Source organism: Megachile rotundata, chromosome 4, assembly GCF_050947335.1.
Source record: "Megachile rotundata isolate GNS110a chromosome 4, iyMegRotu1, whole genome shotgun sequence".
Lineage (NCBI taxonomy): Eukaryota > Metazoa > Arthropoda > Insecta > Hymenoptera > Megachilidae > Megachile > Megachile rotundata.
In genome coordinates, this window is record NC_134986.1 from 3,037,704 (window position 1) to 3,063,949 (window position 26,246).

The 26,246-nt window shown below is 31.8% G+C and overlaps 2 protein-coding genes across 5 annotated transcripts in view; one reads left to right on the plus strand and one right to left on the minus strand.

Moving 5' to 3' along the window:
- Positions 1-13,076, plus strand: part of LOC100882272 (uncharacterized) — a 156,200-nt gene extending 143,124 nt beyond the window's left edge. For both annotated transcript variants that reach the window (XM_076530328.1, XM_012294408.2), the window contains one exon: positions 895-13,076. In XM_076530328.1, coding sequence (XP_076386443.1) covers positions 895-1,005 — 111 coding nt within the window. In that variant the 3' untranslated portion in view covers positions 1,006-13,076. The remainder of the gene's footprint in view (positions 1-894) is intronic.
- Positions 13,077-13,208: 132 nt separating this feature from the next.
- The window catches only part of LOC100882492 (uncharacterized), a 355,400-nt gene continuing 342,362 nt past the window's right edge, over positions 13,209-26,246 (minus strand). For all 3 annotated transcript variants that reach the window (XM_076530325.1, XM_076530324.1, XM_012294487.2), the window contains one exon: positions 13,209-15,630. In XM_076530325.1, the coding sequence (XP_076386440.1) occupies positions 15,497-15,630 (134 nt within the window). In that variant the 3' untranslated portion in view covers positions 13,209-15,496. The remainder of the gene's footprint in view (positions 15,631-26,246) is intronic.

The window sequence follows — 26,246 nt, forward strand, 5'->3', positions numbered from 1 at the left end:
CATTACGCAGCGTTCTCTGTGCAGCAGAGTTCAACACGAATAACGCGTAAACAATACAACACTACAATACATATGTGACGGGCAATGCTCTTCTCTACGCGAGTACATTCGAATGAAGTTTTTGATGATTGAATTATAATTTTTCCCAAAGATATGATACATATACTTTAACTTTGATAATTTACTAATTTAGAAAATTCACAAAATATGTAATTTCCAAATGTTTGCAATATCGTGTATTAGCGCAAAGAGATGCTTCACCCATAGTGTCTAAATTACTTGGCGTTACCTTTTATTTACATCTAGTGTACTTTTGTGGAATTTGTTAATATTCTTATAAAACGTGGTGAAGGTAAAAAAAGTGTGAATCAAAATATATGAGGATGATCATTCAATTGAAACGGTGAGCGAGTGAGCCACTATAGTGTTGTTATGTAATCTACGGTGTTATTCGCGAAAGCCATTATAGTGGACCATCATACACAGAGATGGTATCCATGAAAGTCACTAAAGTGGCGCATTGTGCCTAAGAGATTAATAACTATGTGTCAAAAATTATCGCCAAAATACAGTACTTTATCGATTGAACGATGACGGTGTTCCTGTGATCAAATCGTTGCCAAAAATCTATACAGAAAATGTAGAATGTCGCACGGGTCTACCCTAAAAATTTCAAATCTACAGACCGAAAACTGTGGCATGTAATGTGGCGCAGACAGACAAACCGATAAACGTACAAATGCAGATCGAGCGGTCCCAAGAGCCTCACTATCGGCAACTAATCGACTAGCGCTAGAATCACGTTGCATCTCGCATGCTCTAACACATCACAATTACATGAACGTTTCAACCCTGCTATTAATCATTTCGGCACCCGTTGTTTCAACGTTTCAGAGTCCAGGACGACGTTTCGATGTCGGTGGGCACAGAATAGAGTACGAGGCCAGTGACGAAGCTGGTTGGTCGAGCAAATGTGTGTTCACCGTAGTTCTTCGTCAAGAATGAATCGTGTCAGGAGCTATCAGGTAAGCGCGAGAAGGGGAAACAAGAAGAGGGAATAAACGACGATGAAGAAGGAATCCAGGTAAACACGAAGGAGAGAGAGGTTAAGGTAGCGGCCCAGAAGAATGACGATAAGGTAATATAAATGGAAATGCTTTGGAGTCGCGTGTAATGGATCCCGTTTTATCTGGAAGGTTAAGCGAGACGAGACACGGGTGCACAGGTGGATGCGCGCACTTGTGTGTAAATATCGTTTGCACTTGTTTAGCAACGAGAGGGTTGCTTCAGGATCATCCATGTACAATATCAACGTAGTTAAATAACATCGTCAATTCTTCTTTGTGTCGATTATAACAATAATAACCTATCGGGAAGTTTGTCTTCATACGAGGAATTTTGCATAACTGTAAACGATGACTGCATAATTTCAATAACTTTAAACGGTGGTCAGGTTACAAGGTGAATATACCCGTTAGCGATCAATCATATTTTATTTTATTCAGAGTGATAGATAAAGCCGAATTCCTGCCCAATGGCTGTCTAGCTTGTTCGGATCCAGCTGTATAATATTACACATTTCATAGAAGCGCCGGTATCTGGATTTGATAGCGTGGAATCGAACGTGTTGAGGCTGAGACTAACTAGAAACTAACCTGGAAGTTTGGAATTTAACTCTTGAGATGCAGAAGTTCAGATTCCAGAAAGTAAAATGTTTCGAATAAAAGTTTAATGGTTTTCATAAAATTCTGTTTTAAATTTCTTTCTCAAGATTTTAGTAATATAACGCACTCGTTAAATCATTAAACTTTTATCGGAAGTTTATTTTTCAGTTTCTAGCATTTCAAGAGTTATACAAACTCTGAATTTTATTTTGAGGTTAGTTTTTACGATCTTAAAGAAAGATTGGGCACGAATAAAGCGTATCATATAGCATTATAGTAGAATTTATAGAGTTCCATAAATCCAAGAATTTTTAAACTTTATTAATTGAAATCGTGTAAATAATCGAGAATTGTAAATAAACAATTAATTGTTTGCAAATATTGAATCAGTTACTGTCGCGGATGCTACATGTTATGCAACGTCCCGCATGAATAACGTAACAAATGATTGACAAGCACCCGTATTTCCATCGTTTTTTTTAACGAAAAACAGGTGTTTGCAATATAAAACAATATATACGTTTGATTCATAAGCATCAACGATGAAAATAAAAATTGATGATCTTTGAAGCGTTACTTCTCTCTCCACCGTGCGATAACGTATTCAGACTTCGGCATATATTTCATTCGAAACGGAATAAAAAATAATAAATTATTTCAATTCATTTGCAACGTAGAAAAAATAACTTTACTTTGAAATTCAAATAATTTTATTTAAATAAATCAAATATCTGTTCTATATAATTATAATTGGTTTTTTCATTACCTTCATCAACTTGGTCAATTTTGTGTTATTTATTAATTTACATTACTCTGATAGTATTACATTAATTAATAATATTTTGATTTGCCGCCATGTACGATGTATGATTTCTAAATTCATGTTTTATTTGTTTTATTACTTTACTTCATTATTTGTATTTGGTTCAATTCTACTTATTATTTTGTATACTAATTCGTTCGAAATCATTTTTATTCCTAAATGTGAATTATTACCATTATTATGATTATGATGACCTTTTTTGAATAACGTCGCCAACTTCAGCTAGTGCTATACATTTGAACAATCGTATAATGTATTTAAATATTTTCCATCTATACTATCGTTTTATACATACCAGTTAAAATCCAACAAATAATGATGGGCAGATAAATACTGGGTTAATGAATTTTTTAATATGGCGTATTCTATCGAAAAATCTGAAAAAATTCGATAATAATAATTACGCTAATACGTTGCTGCCATAACAATTTAAAAGTAGTTTACATCTTCGATAAAAAATTCTATTTGTTCCAATTATTTTGCAGTGCTTTATTTTTTACAACTACAGTGTTCAAACAAAGAATCTGCAAAAATTTTGTAATATATGCCACTAGGTTTCTAATGTTTCAGAATTTTTGTATGTCATTGAATAGGAAATATAGAGCAAAAATTGAGTTGAAACTTGAAATGTTTTTTTTTGATACTTTATCGAATGACGTAATGCAACTTTTATTTGGCTTAAAAACGCATTTGATCATCCTATTCGGCTATACCGTTTCTTATTAAAATATTTGAATAATGTCCAAGTCTGAACGTATCCAGCAAACCATGTACGCGCACACAATGCGTATTCCCGGTCTCGTCGATCTTCCAGAGGCTGATTTTTCGCGGCTCCAACGACCTACAAGTATCCCCATCGCGCTCTCGCGTTATCCGCCTCGTATTTCTTCACCGTTCCACCGTATCGTTGCCCACACACGGTGTATGTACCTCGCAGAGAAACATACAGATTTATCCTAGGCTCGATCCATCGCAGCTTCGCGATCGACGCGGTACAGCAGAGATGCAGAAACTTCCGGAAAATATGCTCGAAATACGTTTTCTGAAATTACGGGTTGCGTTCACGATACAAAACGAAGATAAAACCGAACGACATATCGTACAATCTATTACTTAACTAATAACGATGAAAATAACGACGTTTTTGATACGTGCTTCGGATTCTTTATCTGTTAATAAAATGAAACAATTATGTAATTTTGAAAAATTGCCAAATTGTGTTGTAGTTGAAATATAATTAATTTTATGTGCTATATATTTAAACGTCAAATTGTTTGTTGTTTTATTTGAATATAAGAATTATTTATTCATATAAAGTGTTCCAAAAATCATGGTTATGATGTCGAACAAAATAAATAAAATTTGTTGATGTCCTTCTTAATTAAACAGTTTATTACTGAACTAACGACGAAAATAAAGATATTTATAATACATGCTTTGGATAATTTTCTATTTGTCTATAAATTCAAACAAGTTTAATTCTAATAAATAATTTCTAAATTATTTTTTATTGTAGCCGAAATATAATTAATTTTATGTGTTTGTCAAATTATTTATTACATTTGAATATAAAAATTATTTGTCTATATAGAGTGTTTCAAAAGTCATCGTACAGTGACCAGATGGTGAGTCCATACACAAAATTAGGTCGAAAGAAATAATATTTTTTCAAGGCAGTATATTATTTTATCATTATGTTTGCAATAAAATACATTCAAGAGTTAAGTCACCATGTATTTTCTGTTATCATATCATTGTTTAATTGTACCAAAATAAAAATAAATAGTTATTGCCACTATTAATTATCCTTAAAAAAATTTATTATGAATCTTTCACACAATATAAAAAAAATGGAAAGCAATCGAAATTAATTAATATTTTAATTAGGTTATTGAAAAACTATTTCCTCACTGATTTCACTGACCTTGAAATATCCTGCCGAGTTCAATTCTAAATAAATTCTAATAAAGAACTAATAAATTCTAATCAAAGAACTTTGATTCACTTTCCAAGTTTTACATAAAAATATGCTCACTATTATACATGTACCTTGCTTGTGACTGTACGTTACTTCTTCATTAAACCTGATAGATATTAACAAAACTCTTCTTAATATTTTTATATTAACATATACTAAATAAAAAAGTAACGTCACAATTGAATTTCAAACTTGAACATTTTTGTAAGTCACAGTCTACATAACCTGCAAAAATTTCTGTTTCAACTTGAAGTAATTAAAATAAACAAGTTGTTATGGCAACTGTTGCTAACGGAGCAACTAAAAATTTTTCGTAAAAATTAATTCGGTCATGAAAGGCTAATTTCGTGAGTCAGCGTAGATCGAGCGGAAATCTGTCCGGGGTTGCATGCAAATTTCCGAATCGGCAAGTTGTATTAACCGTCGAACGAGCTTCGACGATTACCTTGTACTACGTGTAAAAAAACGAGCATACCATTTGCATGTATTCGATGGCTGGATGAAGCTCGATGTTCAATCGAGTTCAGTCTAGGACTGCTGCTATCATTTAAAATCGAAAATATCGAAATATTAAGGCGTTACATATGTATATGCGAATGTAATACGGAGATCCTTTAGATGAGTTCGCATATGAAAATCTGGGGATAGTTACGAACAAATGTATTATTAACTTCCTGAATTTTTGGGTTTTAACATTTTTGAATTTCTAATTTTTTGTATTCTTGTATTTTCTAAATTTTCGAAACTCGAAGTCTTTACATCTGCAGATTTTTTTATATTTCAATTGTTACAATTTTAGATTCCTTTAATCTATTAATTTTCGAAGCATGAAATTCTTCAATTTTCCAACTACTCACATTTATAGTACTTCAAAGTTTTAAATTTTTAGGTTATTAAATTATTATATTTCTAGATTTTATTGTTATCAAGTTTTCAAATTTCAAGTATCTAATGTTCCAAATTCTCACTTTCAAAGTCGCAAACTTCCAAACTATGCGAAGTTCCAAATTCCCAAATTATTATTCGAAGTTTCAAACTCCCAAATTATTCGAAGTCCAAATTCCGAAAGTAGCAAGTCTAGAATTTCTCAAACTCCAAATTCCTAAATGACTAAATTCGAAATTTTTTAATCTTCACATTTATACATCTCGTAAATCATAATATAATACCTTGTATATTTCACAGATAACATTGATTTAAGTTTTGTATATTTCAATATATCATAAATCCAAGTGCCATCTTTATAACGAAGCAAACCAATAATGTAAACTAACGTGTATCATGAATGTATAAACCATAACTTACTAATTATTATCTATTAATATCTATTTTCGTTCAAGAAATAACCGCAATCTTGCACTTTTCGGTTTGACTGCAATTTATAATTCCTGTAAAAAGTGGATTAACAAAATATTAACGAACAAACTGGTTAAATTTTACTTTTATAACACAAAAGATTGCCATAAGACTTTTTTCATCATTTAATAGTTTTTGATGCCTAGAATACAAAAATGCAAGTTTCAATGTTACAAATCCAGCGGTTATGCAAAGTTGAGCATTTTCTGCTTATTTGACATTTTATGAACGTGTTTATACTACGTTTATGAACGTTAAAATGATTATATAATGTTGTTTATTTAAAAAAAGAACTAACATCTGTTTACAATCAATGATCAGAAAAATTTTACCATTTCAATTGTATTCTACTTAACCGACCATCGGAGCACGAGTAAAAGCCAATATGGCGTCGCAGTAATCAGTCAAATACGCCAAATTAATATACGTACGACTTAATCGCTGGATTCGTAACATTAGCATTTGAATTTTTGTATTCTGCTCATCAAAAACTATTAGATAAATAATTTTGTATGCCCCCAAAAAAAAGTTTAGCCAAACTTAACAGTATCAGTACCCCATTAACCAATTGCGACTATATCCGTCATGGAGATATGGCAGAATTTTGTGTCATGATGACTATGTCCGTCATGCGTAAAATTTTGATATTTAAATTATAATTTTGGCGAAAACTAAATTATATTTGTAAATTGTAATATGTTTAAAATGTTTAGAGGTCAACACGAAATGAAATAAACAAATAAAAAGTGTAAACGATTTGAGATGGATTCATAAATCCTTGAGAGCTAACTCGTCACCGCTTGATTATCGCGACACACACTGGTGCCCGCTTTGCAAAAAGATCGCCACTGGTTAAGAACCACTAAAACATTGATAATACATGGAAAATCGATAGCAGCAGCACGGATCGAATTTCGTCGATCGACAGTCAAAATTTACGTCGTCGAAAGCGAGGACGTACACCGTCACGGGCTAACGAAACTGGCTACGATTAATTTCGAAGCTGGACGCATCAACGAGCGAGGTTTGCAACCGACAGCCAGAACAAGCGATAGTTTTAATTCTCCACGGAACCGTGTTAAAGACCGGTGAATCGGAAACGGAACGGATTTCCGGAAATTACAAAGTTCACGATAGGGCAACAAAAAGAAAAAAAGAGAACACTCGGTTCGAACGCGTTCGATGATTCTGCGTTCCATTGATTAAGATGTCTTTTAATCGTTCGATCGTTTGATTTGAAACCGTTTAGTGTCTTCCATCTAGTTTGGGAATATATGAATTCAAGTATTTTATTGCTTTTTATTCGAGAAATTGAGTTTCGTCTGAAATTGCGAACATACTTCATTCTTTAGAAAAGAGTACAGACTTTTTGTAATCTTATGTATTATGCAATATGTAGTTTTATTTACCATTCGATAAATTGGGATTTACCTAAAATTGCAAATTATGATTCGCTCTTTTACTAGTAAATTTTACAGATTTTTGTAAACATATGTATTATGCATATATGTAATTTTATATGAGCTAAGCTTGTCTTTAAGTTGTTGTTAAGCTTATTTTTAGGTTATGAACACGTAAACTGTCATGGTGGTAGCTGGGTGGCGCTCGAAATTTCATATAATTGAATATATATTGAAAACAGAAGAGGAAAATACTTTACACTGCGTTAACAATGCAAGGCTTTGTAAAAATGTGTTAACAATGTAATATTTTAATAATGCATTGTTCAAGTGTACCAATAATCGAATATTTAAATTTCAAATACTTGAATATTCTTGTCGAAAGAAAATAACAAAACAGCTGAAGAAATAAAACGTAATTAACAAAGAACAGGTTGTTTTTGTTCAAATAAATTCCGCTTCAAGTAATTTTCAACACTGAAAATATGAATTTAATGAAATTAAAAATGAAGTTGATAAATAAATAAATTAATGTACACATTAGATCTTAAACTCCTCAAAAATGAACACAGATTTCGGAAAAATTTTACAAATTAACATTACTAAAATAAAATTTATTTTGAAGTAGTAAATTATTACTCTTGAAATAAAATAAGAAAGTAAAACATTCATTTGACTACTCTGATAGCTTTAGTATTAATTGTTGGCGCTAAGTTTAGGTCTAACGTGTCTCGTTGCACAAGGCTATTTTCACTGTGACAGTTAACGTGTTGCACTTTTGTCTGAACGTAATATTCAGTTGTTCATAAATTGAGTTTTACTACCTGTTTGCAGGAGTAATCTTCAATTAAGTTTACCCTCAGTTTGTAAATACGTCCTTTGAGAATTGAGTTAGTAAACAGAATTATGTTTGTGTCAAGTTCGTAACAGTTACTCATGATGCTGTATTCCGTTGCTCTCTTCGAATACTTTGTATTACAGGTCTATTTGATATTTATCGACAAAAATATTTGAAAAACACGTCGACTTTTTTCTACTTATTTTGTGTAACGTTTTTAACGCGGTGCTACGTTTTTCATAAACGAAATGAACCTTAATATTTTATCGTTAATTATTAAAAATCAATTTATTTAGTAAACTTATTTACTAGATATTTAATAATTATTCAGTTTTTATTCTTATTAATTATTTAATAGTTTACATTAATATTTTATCGAAATATTCCATTACGACAAATTACTATATTAATTTTTATAATTTAAATAAAATATTAAATTGCAAGTTTGAAAATATAAATAAATATTAGAAACTTTCTATTTGATTTGTATTTCGATAAAAAGTTACTGTAATTATTGAATAATTAGTAATGATACTATTTAATTAAAACTGATTATTTAACACTGAGTATTTCATAAATCCTTAATTATTAATAGTAATTATTAAATAACTAGTAAATAATGTTCTCATTATTAAAACTTAACGTTTTAATTAACACGTTTGTTACCAGTATGCATTTATCCACTGAAAATTTAACCATGCTGAACCATGTGTTTACTTTCTTAAATGAAATATGTGATTGTAGTTCATGTATTTAATTCCTACATTGCACTGTTTTTAGACTATGTTGCAGAGTTTAGCTTTTAATCACTTTAAAACATTTGATATAAAAAGTTAATTTCAAATACGAAATTGAATATATCACATTCTACAGGATGTTCCAAAAATTGTGGTCTGAATAGGTGCATGGCAGCTCCGTATGCAGAAGTAAATAAAAAGAGAGAGTACATTTTTTTTAACACAGCTTTGCTTTTGAGAAAATTAAATTTGAAAGTGCTTATACAAATTTATAAGAATATTTGTTTATAGCGAAGATAATAATATGTATAATAATATGTAAAGATAATAATGTATAATTGTTTACGTCAATTACAATAATTATTTTGGTAAGGAAATAACTAATGGATATCATAAATTAATAAATGAAATAATTAACATTGTCACAATTTTCTTAATCACTGTCTTTTCTAGTACTGTCGCTTACATGTATTTATCATACTGCAATTTAAATCCATAACATTGTTCATTAGTATATCAGCAATACTACAAGAAATAATGACTGGTAATATCTTTCAACGGTATTAATATTTACATTTATTGATTTATAATCCATTAATTATTAAGTTAATAAAAATGACGTCGCAGTTCTCGCTTCTCTTGATGTTAATTTTGTTGTTACAACTACTTGAAAGTTGTACAAATTAATTTTTAAAAAAGAAAGATGAATTTCGAGAGATTGATTTTTAATTTTTTACTTATTCTTACATGCAGAATTACGCTTTTACAGCGATTTTTGAAACACCCTGTACATATATGTGATTTCGATAACAAATGTGTTGACAATTAAATACGAAAAATTTCTTAATAAATTCTTGAACTACAAAATATCATTATTTTTCTTTCATATCATTATTTTAATGAGAAAATGAAATACGTACTACCACGCTAATGTGTATTACAGTAATAAAAAATATGTGGACAAATATAAACTTTAAAATTTACTAATTATTTTAGTCAAATAACTTATTCGTCCACTGATAAACTGTTCTTTCATCAACAATTATTGTATAAAGTATATCTAAATAATTAAATAGAAAGTGTTTGTCGAAACTCTGATGTTTTATACAAGTATAATTTTCGATTTACTGTAAAATAATCATAATTAAAAATGTCTATATAAATGTTCTCGCTATTCAACCTTTGAACGGCGGATTCGCTGAGATAGCGACGATACAGTGGACTTCCGTTATATTGCCACCTTCATGGATTTTTACGTAGTTTTATCATAAAACTAAATCTGAAGTATCTGATTTGAAACTTCAAGTTTAGAAATTTAAATTTGAAATTACAAATCTGGAGATTCAAAAACGAACAATTTTTATTTAATAACTTTGATTCAAAAATTCGAAATTGGAAATTTATATTTGAAAACTCAGATTTGAAAATTCAAACTTAAAAATTAATAATTCAGATGTAAAATTTCAGATTTGAAAATTTGTATTCACAATCTTTAATTAGGAGATTCAGATATGAAGATTTAAATTTAGAAGTCAACTTGGATTTCTCGCCGTTACCGCACCGTTTGTTGCAATATAACGAGAGTCAACTACAAATTTAATTTTGTACTCGATTCAATCTCCTTTAATACTAATTTCCAATGTATAGAACTGTTGCGCTAGAAAATGCACGTTCCTAACTTTATTCCAAATACCACTATATATAATCCATAATTCTGGGTCACGATTGACCCATGTTCCGTCGTTTGAAGGTGAAATATTCCTTCTCGCAAACTGCACTATTCCTCAATTTCTTTCAACTATCTATAATAAAACAGAAATAAATTAATGGCCTATAAATTTGTATTTACATAGAAACTGATTATTTTGTATCAACTATTGTAATTACTTTTTTACGCAAATTATTAACAGTTCACAGTTTAATTAATAACGAATGAACTTTTGTTTATTAACGGTCGATTAAATCACTTCTTAATAAATATAGGGACAATATAATATAGTAAACGTAATTAGAGGTCATCAAATGTTTGTGATACCTTCGATTATACCGATAAGCGTTGTTCACGATCATTTTTAGAGAAACAATGCGAGCAAAGAAAGTTTTATTCATTTCTATCGTGCAAATGTGTCGACAATTGCGGAGCTTCAGGTTCTCGGATGAGCAAGTTTCGATATAAGATCCGTTTTCGAGTTTGCTCAGAGCATAGACGATATAAGTGGTTTACTGTTATATAACACGATGCTTCTGTCATCTGCAGATCGTTGCTTTGTGGAATAACATTGTTGAGAAGCTATCACGAAGACGTGTAACGTCAACGGTTCGAGATAATGTACTATTAACACTTTGACTACCATGTTAAATTCATTGAATATATCTTGAGGCTCCCTTGCACCGTACTGATATTATTACTAATAATATTACTGATTTTAACTTGTAACTTGTCAAATTGCTCGTCTTATGCAACAGGACTCTAATTACAATTTGCAATTTCTAAATGCGTTAATATTATTGGACAATGAATTATTGTGAAAAATAATTTTATTTTCGACTTTTGTATATTATTTTCTGCGTTTGGTTCTTTGCTGTATGTGTTGTAGTAGTTAATAAAAATTTTTCTTGCGAAACACATATAGTTTTTCCTGTTGACATAATTTTAATATATCAGTGAAATTATTTAACTCTCAATATAAATTTTGTTTCCATGCCTAGTTTTATTTATATTTTTAAATAAATACTATTTTTCAGTAGATTTTTTTGAAAATTATGTAAGTAATATTCGAATGAAAATTTAAATAATATTTGAATGAATTTTGAATACGACAATTATTTGAGAATGTTGAATAACTTTGTATAGTCCTTCATTTAAAATAATAAATAATCCAATATAAGAGGTTGAAGTCAAATTATCTGTTATTATATTTAAATAAATTTACCAGAGCTGTATTTTTAGAAACCCAAATTTCCATACATACTGAGATAAAAATTTGCTTAAATTATAAAGTGTTCTAGAAATTATTTAAACAAAAATGTATTCGAATACAAAATAAAAAATTATTTTTTTCATATACGATTAACGAAATAATCTAACGAAAAATCTCATGTAAAAATATGTTATACAATTATTTTACATAACCAGATAATTAAAGAATTTAATTATTTCAAATACCTATGACAATGAGAAAATATATTATTCGAATCATTATTTTCCAAGTACATCATTTAAATGATATCTCTAATCGTATACAACCGTGTTCTAATTATCGAACACTCAAGTTTTCAAATTCCACAAAAATAATATTGCAAGCAATAAGTAAAATGCAAAAAAAAAATAAGAAAAAAGTCAAATTAAAATTCTGGGACATAGCAATTTTTCAAATTTTCAATTTTCAGAAAAAATAATATTCCAAGCAATAATATAAAATGTGAGAAAAATAAAAAATGTTAAATTAAAATTGTAAAGCATAGCGTTCGGGTATTTGTATAATACATATCAATGTATTTCATTTTTCACCGTTATATTAGAAACAAAATGCACAATTATAATACGTATGTATATCATAATTGCATTATAAACAGAATACATAATTGTATTATAAACAAAGAACACAATTATAATACATATGTATAATACATAACTGCATTATAAACAAAATTTTTGCGAATGTGAGATTATGATGCGTCGTAGATTATGGTAATCAGATTGTTAAAAAATTCTCTTTTTACCGATACAAAAACGAACCATACTGTATCATCGCAACGAAATCGATATACAAACGAGACCTCGATGCAAAAATTGTGATCGTGCTTTGCATCGGCAGCGACGTGTATGCACCTTTTTATGCTCACGAAACGAGAACTCGATAGCTCCGTGATCGACGGCACTGACGGGACAAAAATGGCAGTAACAATAAGAGAACACATAGTTTTAAGGAACGTAAAGGATAAGAAACAAAGACCTTTATAGCGTAAGCGAAGTTTCGTTTATTATTTATTGATACCCCTCCACGCCACTCGCATATCATTGTTAAAAAATAACGTTCGATTACCATCGTAACGGTATTACAATAAATGTATAAAATTTATGTATCAAATACATGTATGTATATATATGTATATTACAAAGAACAAGAGAGATACAAAAAAGAAGAAAAAAAAGGGAAGAAAGAAAAAGAATACCTGAATTCCTCTTCTGCGAGCTCCACTGTTTCGAAGTTGCTCGAAAGGCAGTATTGAATGGCAGTTTGTTGTAATGGCAGTTTTAATAAAGTACATACTAAGAATTTACAGTCTGACGTATTTTTTTAATACATTAATCAGCAAAGTGCAAACAAACTTTTCTGTAAAAGGTTATTGCATAAATAATGCAACTTTTAGGTTATGTGTCGGATAATTAGTAGTGCATTTTATTTAATAATAGCGTGGAAAATGTTTATACGTCTTTATACGATAAATACTTTCATGATAACGTCGTATGATAACGCTTTCAAATTCAATTGTGTAACATGACACGTTTTGGACAGCGAAGTGTAATATTACACAGTTGGATTCCAGGGTGTGTTTAGACTGTAGTTTGTAATTTACATTAATCCGTATGAATTACATGTTTGCACTTTGCAGGAAATTCATCTTAACACTTTCAGTTTTAGCTGTGTAATATCACGATGGAATATAACAAGATTTATCTGTGCCTTAATAATCATGTGTACACAAAATTTAATTCATTAAAACTAAAAATTAAAATGTTATTTGCTAAAATTGAAAATTTCAATTTTATTTAGTAAAATGAAAAATCTAAATTTTATTTAATAAAATTGAAAATCTAAATTTTATTTAGTAAAATGAAAAATCTAAATTTTATTTGATAAACTTGAAAATTTAAACTCTATTTAATAAAATTAAAAATCTAAATTTTATTCAGTAAAATTAATAGTACCCTGTCTTATCAGATCGAAAGTTTAAACTCAAATATGTAATTTTGCGCATCTTAGGTGGTAATGTGTAATATTACACAAGTGCATTCCATGTAAATGCGATACCTTTAGAATGTATGGTATTTCACTTAAATACGATCTCTTTAGAACGTGCAACATTATAAAACTGGACCTCATCAGGATGAATAATATTATACAGATGGATGGAGAGCATAAAGACTGCAATTTGCAAGCCACAGCAATCTGCAAAAGAGATTTACGTCGGCAGTTTACAAAAAATTCATCTTTCAACACTTTCACATTCAAATGTGTAATACTAGCCATACTAGATAGGTAACGTGTAATATTGCACATCTGTTGAACAATTACTATTAAATTTTATTCGGCGATAATCTGCTCTTCACACCATCTTGCACAGAGATAATTTCATATTTAGTATGTTCAGATCCTAGTAAGCAATTTTACACATCTTAAACGACAATGTGTAATACACAACTGGGTTTTATTTGAATCCCGTATCTCCAAAGTGTATAATATTATTGAATCTTATTTGCATACATCGCTTTAGAATGTCTAATTGTACAAATGTCTACCAGTGTATAATTGAATCTCATTAGAATATGTAATATTGCACAGATTAATCCTAAAAGGTATATAATATTACCAAGATTAATTTTAAAGGGTATGTGTTACTGTAACATATGTGTATATTACAGTATATGTTACACACGTCAATCTTATAGGGTATGTAATATTCGACACATTAATTTTGCAGGGTATGTAATATTACACAGATTACTTTGACAGAATACATAATATTACACAGATTAATCCTACAGAGTAATGTTACACAGTCAAATCGATCTCATCTCTCTATAGCGGGTAATATTACACAATTAAATTTTACTGCAACCTTTTTAGAATATGTAATATGACCCAGGTGCCTCGTATAATATTACATAGTTGGGACTGAAAGTGCTAAGACCGTAAGTTGAATGTGTCTTCATCTTGCACAGTATTCATTCTTAACATTTTCAGATCCAACCAAATAACGTTACACATCTTCGACGATGATGTGTAATATTACACAGTTGGATCTCACGGGTATCCTCTTCAGAAAGTATAATACACAGTTAGGTCTGAAAGTGTTCAAACAGTGTATTTCAAACTCGAAGTTTCTCAATCCTCCATGGGCAATCTGTGTCGGCTCGAGCGAAATTTGACTTCTCGATCTTTATTTTTATCAAGAATAGTTCGAGCAAAATTTGCGTTAATATATAATCGCGGCTTCCGAATTGAGAAAGTTCAAGCAGTAAAATAACATGGGTGACCCAGATCGTCAACGGAGGTTTAAGTTCAGGGAGACAAGTGAAATGTAAAAAAAGAAAGGAACACCGTTCATCACCAATTAACCCGATAACCCTAATCAATTTCGCAAAACAACAGTCCACCGTTGTCGCCATCATTCATTGCCAAAGCTCGATCGTTCCGTGTGAAGGGTCAAAAGTCAAAGATCACTTGTCAGCTGTTGAGCCGAGCGTTCAAAGAAGGAAACTCGTATCGTCGGATCTTGGAACAGAGTCCCGCGAAATCGATCGGCTTTAATTAGACTTAATTAAAGCGAGGAACGAACTGGCAGCTCCCCTATCGACGGAGGAACTACTCTCTTGACATAATTTATGCTCGCAGCCGCAGAACCGGCCTTTCTTCGCCGGTTAAATTACTTTCGGTTATTGCGGCTCGTCTGGGAACAACCTGGTCCCGATCCTTTACGCGCAACATCTACGCCGTGGCAATATTCTGGTCTCGACACGACCCCTGCCGTAATGAGTCGACGTAGAAGCTATGTGGTCGGTCCTCGAGAAGCGTTGCTGTTGTTGTTGGTACTGACGTGGGTGCCGATCTGTGAACAGATTGGTAAATTAATGAGGAATAGTTCCTGAGCGCAGGCAGCGAGTAACATTTTGACCGTTTATTTTGTAAGCGGTATAAGAAAAGTGCGATATCACGTAATTTCTGCTTAATTTACCATAAACTTTTTATTTATAACTAGTTAGTATTTAATCTCTTAAAATATGGCAATAGTTTGCTCAATTTAGAATTGGTTTGTAAAAGATATTACGTAGCCACTAATTATGAAAGAGGTATGAGTGCAATTTCATATAGGCATGAAAATGTTACATGCCTATAATTAAAGTTACATTAAAGTTACATTTGCTTTATTTTACATCACAAAATAATTAAAATGTTAAAAAAGAACGTGGACAAAATAATAAATTTATTTTATATGAAATGAAATGGAAGAATTTTATATTAATATTAGATTTGCCACCTATATGTCGGAAGTCCGCCAAATTTTATTTTTCGTGAGATGTCCAAACATTAATATGACGTGAAAATAAGGTAGCCTATTATTTAAAATTACACATGTAAATATTATAGTTGAAAAGAAATTGTTTATACATTTTAAACATATTCCATGTTAAGCTGTTTTTGCCGCAGATGATCTCCCGACCAAGATGATTTTTAGCGTATTAAATAAACATGCCTGAGTATTTATGATACACGTGGTCTGTATATCAACTTTAACATGTACCACAAATGGTTTATACGAAACGGAACGTGTTAATATACAATAAATGATCCATATTTTTATAAAATAAGTAGTCTGATATACATATAAACCAGCATTCCTTAAATGAAATAACAAATACAAAAAGTATGTTATTTTCGTTCCGTCATTACTTTCGACCATGTTCTCCTACATGACTGATTCGATTCAAATTGAATAGATTTATGGGCATCGCAGGTTTTTGAAAGAATGCTACATTACTATTAAATTTCGCTTCCTTGAAATCGCATTTTCTTTGCGACGTTCGTTGCTGGTTGAGGGTAGTAGAAATGCACTTAACGAATGCAGTAGGTAAAAATATTACTAATGCAAAAAACCTGTATTTTGACGTCACATACTAGATATTCTTGCTTTATATAATCTCACATTGCACCGTCACGTGTTTTATAGTGTTGCATTATATCACCACGCGCTGTATTTCATTAAAACTATTAAAATTGTCTTGCTAGATATAGGAGTTTTATTCAAATTTTATTAAATCACGACAAGTTTTTCGTCGGGGCTATCTAATTATTACTGTAGTATTAAGATAAATATAGAACGTTAAAATGTTAGGTATATTTTAGATTTAGCAATCTTTAATTATACAAATTAAAGTGGTATAGAATTAAAAATCCCATATTTATGCAAATACGATTCAAGTATGTCACATATGAACTGTAACATGCGGCACGAGTCTGACTTGATGTTATAAGCTAAGGGGTTAATTCTATACCACACTAGACTCTAGCGTGTAGACTCCACGGTAGATCACTGTAGACCACGGTAAACTCGCTTTACAATCTCGTATTATATCACCTCGAGTTGTGTAGTCTAAATATTCAAATAATCTTTTCAAATATATAATTCCATCCCGACCATTCATTCATATATACAACAGGTCAAAATGTGACAGGAGAGTACTACAGGCCAAACAGCGCCAGATACGATATTTTGTCTCAGAAAACTTTTTTAATATCGGCCAAAACCCCCCGAAAAATTGTCGAAGATACCAAAAGGGTAACGGAGGGCGAAAAACGCCACGATGAGCAAAAGAGAGTTGAATGAAAGTGAGGGCGAAAACGATAAAATTGTTGTTCGTGCCCAAATACTTACTGGTGATAATTTTGATGGAAAGAATGATCGCTGATATTTAATATGAGTGGACTGTATTAATTTATTAGACGCTTGAACTATTAAGGAACTGTGTCCTCCGAGTACAAAAACCTCACTGTCCGACGACCGGAACACTACTTACAAAAGTGCTTGATAATATGCATTTGAGAACTGTGTCCCGCAAAAGTACAATAAAAATACAACCACAGTATATTTACAATGTAAAAATGAAAATTCCATGTTATCCGTATTTTGTATCTACTAGCATACTTTTTACATCGAAACTTACAGGAAGATACATCAACTTTTGAACAGAAAAATGAACAAAAAAGTGTCATTTTTTAATATATTATTCAAACAAATGCGAATATTTTTATTGGTCTAGCACTGCTGGTTCACGAAATATTCAACAAAATATGATTCACACCACGCAATTTAGGGATTATTTTCACCTCCTTAACATAATTGTCGGCAGCTAAAAAAAATACGTGTCAAATATTTTTTCGAGAACTATATTACGAGGTGTGACCCAAAAGAAACGAGACTCGGTGTGTATCTGGAAAAAACAATGGAATTGGCAGTAATTGTTTTTGTGGCATCATCCCATATACCTCCTCTATCCATGTTGCAAATTTCGATTGAATCGGTCATACCATTTGGAAGTATTGCGTTATTTAGTGAACACGTGCAACTGCATTCTGCCAGAAAAATGTCTAACGTAAAAACCGAACAGCGAATAAACATCAAGTTTCTTGTAAAATTTGTTGAAATATGTTGTAACATGTGATGAGACATGGATTTTTACCTATGACCCATAAAGTAAGCGCCAGTCGATGCAGTGGAAATCTTCAGGATCCCCAAAACCCAAAAAAGCACGCATGTCAAAATCAAAATTCGACATTAATGGAATTGCAATGATTGAGTGGTTTCCCAGTGATCAGACTGTTAACCAACACTATTACATTGAAGCACTAAAAAGATTTAATGAAAAAATTATGGAAAAAAGGCCACAGTTGTGGAGCGATGGATGGCTGTTGCAGCAGGACGATGCACCCGCTCACACGGCACTGTCTGTTAAGCAGTTTCTGACCAGCAAAAATATTACTGTGATAGGGCATCCTCCTTATTCACCTGATTTGGATCCATGCGACTTTTTTTTATTTCGTAAAGTTAAATTTTGCTTAAAGGGAACCCATTTCACCTCAGTTGAAGAGGTTCAGGCAAAAACGGAGAATCTTCCGAAAGGACTTCCAAAAACTTCGTTCCAGAATTATTACCAGCAATGGCAGCGCCGAATGCATAAGTGTATGAATACTGAAGGGGACTACTTTGAAGGTGATAATGTCACAGGGAACTGATTCTACAGGTACAATGATTTATTGGACCAGTCTCGTTACTTTTGGGTCACACCTCAAAAGAACACAAGTTTCAGAACGATCGGAAATTATCACTTCGGGATGGTGCATTATTAGCTTCTATGGCTGCTGAAAATCTGATCGCCAAAAACCTAAATCAACAGAAGAGAACTTCCATAGACTACCCTTCTAGATTGTCTAATAGTTTGAGCGTCAAGGTCGACTTGACTTAATTATGCAATTATGCAAATGCAATTAATTAACTAATAGTTAGCCTTATTTTGTGTCATAGCAAGCAACAGTAATATCTACGCAGTTTGTAAATTTTAATAGCTGCCATTTGGTTCACGACACGCTGACCTACGGCTTGACTTCAACAATAGACCGACGGTCATGTCATAAACCTGGGTCTCTAATAGGTCCTTAACAATTGTCTCATTAAATATTAAGCTGCTTTCATTAAAACTTTATTAGATTACAGTGTATTGAGTAGACTCACTTTGTAGAAGTCTCATGTTATATTATCAAGCGCTGTGTAAATCTTAATTTATATCATTATGTATCGTATCGTTCAGTATTGTATGGCACTGCGTTATAACCTTGCGCTGAATGAGTGCGAAATACGAAATATGTATATGGCATCGCATTGTGTAATACTGTATTACTGCGTTATATGGTCTTTAGTACCAGAACAATAAGGTAAGTCACATAAGGTGAAATAGGGTAAGTGCAGACTGGTTTTTGTAAAGTGGGTATTTAAACGTAAGTATTTTCAGTCTACTATGTAAATACTTAACACTGTCGATATCGAACGCTTTGCACAATTACTACTATTTAATTAATATTAACCAGGACCTCAATTTTCTTTGTACATTTTGATTTTGACAGGAAACTGTTTAAAATGTCAACTACTCTGCACTTTCCCTGAAAATGAGGTAAGAGCGTAACTTAAAGTTAAATACTTTGAAACTTTATTTCATGTGTAATGGGGCAACAGCAAAATTATTAACAAATCTGCTATAAAATGCTTCTTATTGCATTATGCAAGTACTCTATACTGCAAACAAGTACTCTTAGCTGAAATATAAAAGGGGATACAGTGTAACAAAACAAGGGAACAAACATACTAAATGGAGAAATTTCACTCATACTGTAATAAAAATAGGCTGTATATGCACTTGCCCCGTTTACGAACTTACCCCAGTTCACCTTAGATCGATTCAAGTTTATGTAGATTTAACTTAATTCCATTTTACATTCATACAATAGGTTTTCCTATAGAAAAGAACGAATTAGGAGAAAGGGATCTTTCCAGGCCTGTTATTAGTATTTGGTAAATTTTCAAATTTATAAGTTATCAAATATAATATTTAAAAGATTACAAATTCTAGAGATGTCAAAATGGGGGAAATGTGGAAAATTTAAGAATGGAAAAACATGGTAATTTCGAATTTTTGGATTCAGGAAATTTAAGTTTGGGAAAGTTATAAATTTGAGAATGTGAAAATTCAATAACTTAGGAATTTGTAAATCTGGGAAGTTGGCAATGATTGAGACAGTTCGCAATATAGGAACTTGATAATTTGATTTGAAAATTTTTGAAATTGAGTACTTGTAGATATAAGCATTTGAATCTTTAAAGATTTACTATAAACATTATTACTTACTCTAAAATTATTTACTCTAAAAAGTGGATTTGAAAACTGAAGATTTGTAGATTTGGAAATATGAGATATATGAGAACTTAGGAAAATTGAGATATATGTACATATAAGAAGTTAGAAAATTGAAAATATCAAAATTTCGGATGTTTTAGAGTTTGAACATGTAGGAGTACAAAAATGTGGATATTTGGGAACTTGTGGGATTTGAAAACTTGAGAATGAGACAATTTGTAAAATTTGTAGAATTTGTAGAATTGATAGAAATGGTAGAATTGGTAGAATTGATAGAATTGATAGAATTGATAGAATTGGAAGAATTTGAAAAATTTGAAGAATTGGTAGAATTGGCAGAATTGGTGAAATTAGTGAAATTGGTAAAAGTGAAATTTATAGAATTTGTGGAATTTGTGTATTTGAGAATTTGAAAATGTATGGGACTTTAGAATTTAAGAGTTTGAAAATTTGAAAATATTGACGTTCAGAAATTGAATAATTCAATAGTTTGAAGTTTTGAACATTTTCATGTTAAAATATTTAACCTTCTAAAATATAAACTAAGTCGTACGAAACTCTTCCCCTTAATTGAAGGAAGTTTACCTTACATCCTACGATGCAATTAATCATTTATTACATGATGTCAAAATTAACTAACATTAATCATACAACCTGCATCGCTAATTTAACAATTTGAAAATCATAAAATTCAAACAATTCATTTATGTATATTCAATGAACTTAAATTCATTATTACAATTAACACTGTCTCTAGCATGCAATTAATACCAATATAAATTATTAACAGTATTCAACTTCCAAACCTTAAAATTCATAATTCAGATTATAAAAAATGAAACCAATTTGTCGATTTTAATTGTAGACATTATTTATCCATAAATATTTTTAAAAGACCGATTGTTTTATTGATAGATAGTCTGTCAATATGATAATATCGTGGCGATGAGTGATCTCTTTTGTCAATTGATACATTAGTAGGAAGTGAATATTGTTTAATCAAACTCTATCGATAGACATTCAAGTATTCGTTTAAGGAGAATCGCGTGTGTGTGTCATGACTGTAAACGAGTACAACGGAATGTCACATTTATCATCACGAAACAAGTTACTGAAACACTTTCCTAGATGATTTAATGCGTGCCACCCAGTGGATTGAATAACACTGTCACGCGGTGTATGACATAATAAATCATGCTGCAAATCATTAAGCTCCCGAATGTCTTTGCAAGATTTTGATTAGTGTAACGATAGTAGCGATTACATGTAATGTTGCTACAATTTGATGTTACTACAAATCATTTGTAATACGATACAATAATTGTAAAATTAATAAATATTATTTAATATATTATTATACACGATTCTTAATGTGTCACTGCAATTATCAATACAAATTATGTGATAGGTCAATATAAATCATTTGTAATTCTGTACTCTCATTGTTGTATTACATGATGTGTTCCGAAAGTAATGCAATCGAATTTCCTGCGTCGCTCCTGTTGGTCGCAGGGGGATTGGACCACTTGGACTAGGTGCGGGGGACCCTAAGCTTTCTAACGAAATCAGTCTCAGGGCTCTCCGAGCTGTGAAAGGGACAGGACGTGAATTTTTGTGAACCCCTGTTTGGTGACCGTGTCACGGAAAAAGTGGATTCGACGATCGGAACAATGATACGCGATAAAGCTTTTGTGCTAACCTAAACAAATCTCTTGAGGAGACAAGTAAAATGATTCGTGAGGCTTATAGGGACTCTGTTCTGTCGTACTCACAAGTTTCGAGGTGGTTAAAGGCCTTTAAGGTAGGGCGGGAAGAAGTTCACGACGATCAACGCTCTGGGCGGCCACCAACCAGAAAAACAGTCCGTCAAGCAGTCCATAAAGAATTTCTTCCTGAAGGACAGATAGTTAACACTGCCTACTACGTGAATGTGCTGGAAAGACTGCGAAAAAGGGTCGTCAGGACGAGAAAACACAAATCCTCTACCTGGATACTGCATCACGACAACGCGCCTTCCCACAGCGCGCTGCGAGTACGTGAGTTTCTGACCCAAAATCAGGTGTTGACGCTGTCCCAACCCCCCTATAGTCCTGACCTGGCACCGGCAGACTTTTTTAGTTCCCTCGGATTAAGACACCCCTGAAAGGAACTCGTTTTTCGTCGATAGAAGACATCCAAGCGGCCGCGACCGACCGACCCCCTGAAAGAGGTTCCGAAAAACGCATTCCAGGACGCGGACCATTCATGGCAGGGTCACTGGCAAAAATGTGTAGAAGCCCAAGGGCAGTATTTTGAAGAATTTTGAGTATTTGTAAGAATTGGTTCAATAAATTTCTTTATAAAAAATTAATTGCATTACTTTCGGAACACACCATGTACTGTATATTATTTAATATGCTCAATGAAATTGTAATTCTCATTGAATTTGTCACGCAACTATAAACCCTACCGAACTTCCAATTAAAATAAATTTGAAAAGCACGTCTGTATCCTCTTGATTCAAATCTTGAACGTCGAAGAAAAATTGGACTCGCTGATTTTTATACATAACAAAGACTTATTCTTTTTTTAAATAAAACAGACATTAAATAACTAAATTAAGAAGAAATGATCCTGAATTAATTGCTCCTGAACGTCAATATTCTTTTTCAATACCAGACGAACAGCAATTTATTAACAATTCTGTCACGAACACAGAGAATAGCATTTATTAAAAATCAGTGTTGAGTCACGATAAAACACGGAAACACTGATGAAGAGATATGTGAATGTTTCATGACTCGCTTTTTTTCTGAACGTAAATCATGGGACATCGATCGGTACCCGATTAAACGTTGGCATCCGTAATTCAAACGGTTAAAATTCTTGATAGCATTGATTTATTCTCTCGAGATATGGCCACGAGTGTTTCAAATCTCTTTTTCCTTTTTTATTAATTTGTGATGTGCGTTCGCGTGGTTCGTAAATAAAGTGAAACACCAGTGAAAACTAAGAATTTCATGTTCAATGATTTACGCTCGTATACGTTAATAAATTACACAATCCATTCGAAGAAATTTCTATGTCCATTATCGTTACATACGATCTCTATTTCATTTGTTCGATGACTTTCGTTTAATATATTTTTGCCCGTAAATTGTAGAGTTTTCGTTAGCGAGTCTGTAAATAATTATAAGTAAAGGGTAAAGGAAGTGTAGTAAATTCAGAATGCTATCAGTAATTTGGAATAACAATGTATCTAAAAATGTATTAATGTTATTTAATTTGTAATACTGTAAATAAGAACGGTTAATCAGTTATATAATGACATTTGTGGACGAGATACAGTTTTGATATTTTCGAGTCAATCCACAAGGAACGCGTCAGTTTGTAAAAATTTTTCAACGGGTATTCTATAAATACGATCATAGTCAGAATATGACAAAACTTTAGAATAAATTATGTAATTTGTTCGTTTGCAATTATTCTACTAGAAACTAGAGAAAAATATATGATAGTAATGTAATTAATTTATCATTTATATTACCCCTTAACGTATCATTTCTTCGGTAGATGTGGCAGTCGAAGCTAACTAATTATAATTACAATGTTAAGACAAATATTGAAAGTTTAAATGGTAGGTATATTTTGAATTTAGCAATCTTTTGTTGTACATGTTATAGTTAGTGTAGATCTCAAAATTCAATCATAATGCGAACATGATTTAGGTTTGTCACATTTGAACTCTAATGTGCGTCGCGAGTCTGACTCGATGTTGAGTCAAGGATTTAAGTGCATAATCTTTTCTGAATTTCTGTGTACGTACAGTTAGAACTTCTACCTTTCCTAAGAATGTGACAATTCTCTACTCGTATATTTTTAAGTATTTTTGAGGATTTGAAAATTTGTGGACCAAGAGTTTTAAGAATCTATGGATATGGAAATTTAAGGATATAGCATTGCAATTTAGAAATTTGAGAACCTTCAAATTTGGGTATTTACGGACATGGCAATTTAGGAATTTGGAGACTTTGGTAGTTGGGATCTAGGGATTTCGTGATTTAAGAATGTAGAAGTTGAGGAATTTGAGAATATAGGAAATTTAGAAATTTGGAGATCTAGATATTTGTGGATTGAGGAATACAGTAGTACGAAAATTTAGAGGTCTGAGAATTTGAATATATAGAATCTTGGAAACCTAAAACTTTGAGGACATAGTTATTTCAGGTCCTTTGCATTTCGGTATTTAAAATTATGAAAATTGAAAGATTTGTCTGTTCAATAATTTGGAGATCTAAAAATTCAAAGAATTAACAATTTCAAGATAGCAAAATTTGGAAATTTAGAAATAGAGAAATTTAAGAATTTAGAAATTTCGAAGTTTGACAATTGAAGAAATTGTAGAATTTGGAAAATTAAGAATATCAATATCTCGAAATTTGGAAATTTGGACACTAGAAAATTTAGTAATATAGACATTCGGGAATTTGGAAAATTGGATGGTAATTATGATGACCTTAATGATTTTGCTGACCTTGAAATATTTTGAACAACTTTTCCTTAAACACATTGCCACCGCTCGGCTTTTGTTTTTAGGGGATATAACAAATAAAAGTTTGTGTGCAATTCCGCCCCTAAAATAGGACAATACATTGTATTTTGAAATGTCTAAACGAGTCCTATCGAATAAGCTTATCCTCAGGTTATGCATGTGGACAGATACGGTTGGACTACATTTTTTGGGGTGGGGCTCCAGGGGTCCACCCTAAAATACATAGTGTAATATATTTTTGTGTATATTTTAACCCCTTCCCGTGACATTTATTTATTAGATGCGTCAATCAAGACTAACTATTGAGGATTAAAACCAACATTAAAGCCAACAAATAAAATTAAAATATGCGTATTTTATATTCAGGAATCCTTGATAATGCAACTTATAGTTGGACCTAAATTTCAAGTTGAAGAGTCTTCAAAATTTGAGTAAGGTTTGTCTCATTTCAGATGAAAGTGCGTCACGAGAGAGACTCGTCAAAGTACGGGAAGAGGTTAAAAACTAAAACCGAGCCGCGGTAACAAATGCAGGAAAAAGTTGCTCAGAATAGTAACTTTGACAACATATTAAGGTCATCAAAATCGGTGACACCCCTACAATAGTATCCATACAGCCGAAACGTACGCAATCCTATCAGCTCTTAACCTTGTCAACAGATCTCCTCAGTCCAAGTTTTTTATCTTCTCTGATTCCCTTTACACCATCCGGAAAACTCAAAACATAAAATACACCACTGAATTCATGAAATTCATGAAAAATATGATAAACTAACCAAAGACAACAAAACTGTAATTATAGCGTGGGTTCCTTCCCACATGGATATCTACGGAAACACCATGGTCGACCTTCAGGCAAAAATTGCAGCGGCTACAGTCACAGAAAATCAGCCGATATTAAACACCTCTGCGGACATCAATAATCATATCGCGACATTACTAAAACAGTCATGGGACTCTACATGGAGAAAATACAGAGCCAGCTCAACCCATCAACAACTCGACAAATTCTACGATTTAAAAACTAACCTTAAACACAATAGAAGAAATCAAGTGGCAGTAACCCGAATTATGATCGAACACGCTAAATTGACTCACTCATATATACTCGAAAACGGTTCCTCCAGAAGGTGCGATGTATGCAACACAACTATTGGAATGCAGACACATAATATTGGAATGCAGAAAATATAGTCACGCCAGAAGAAGACTAAACATCAAGAACAACCTC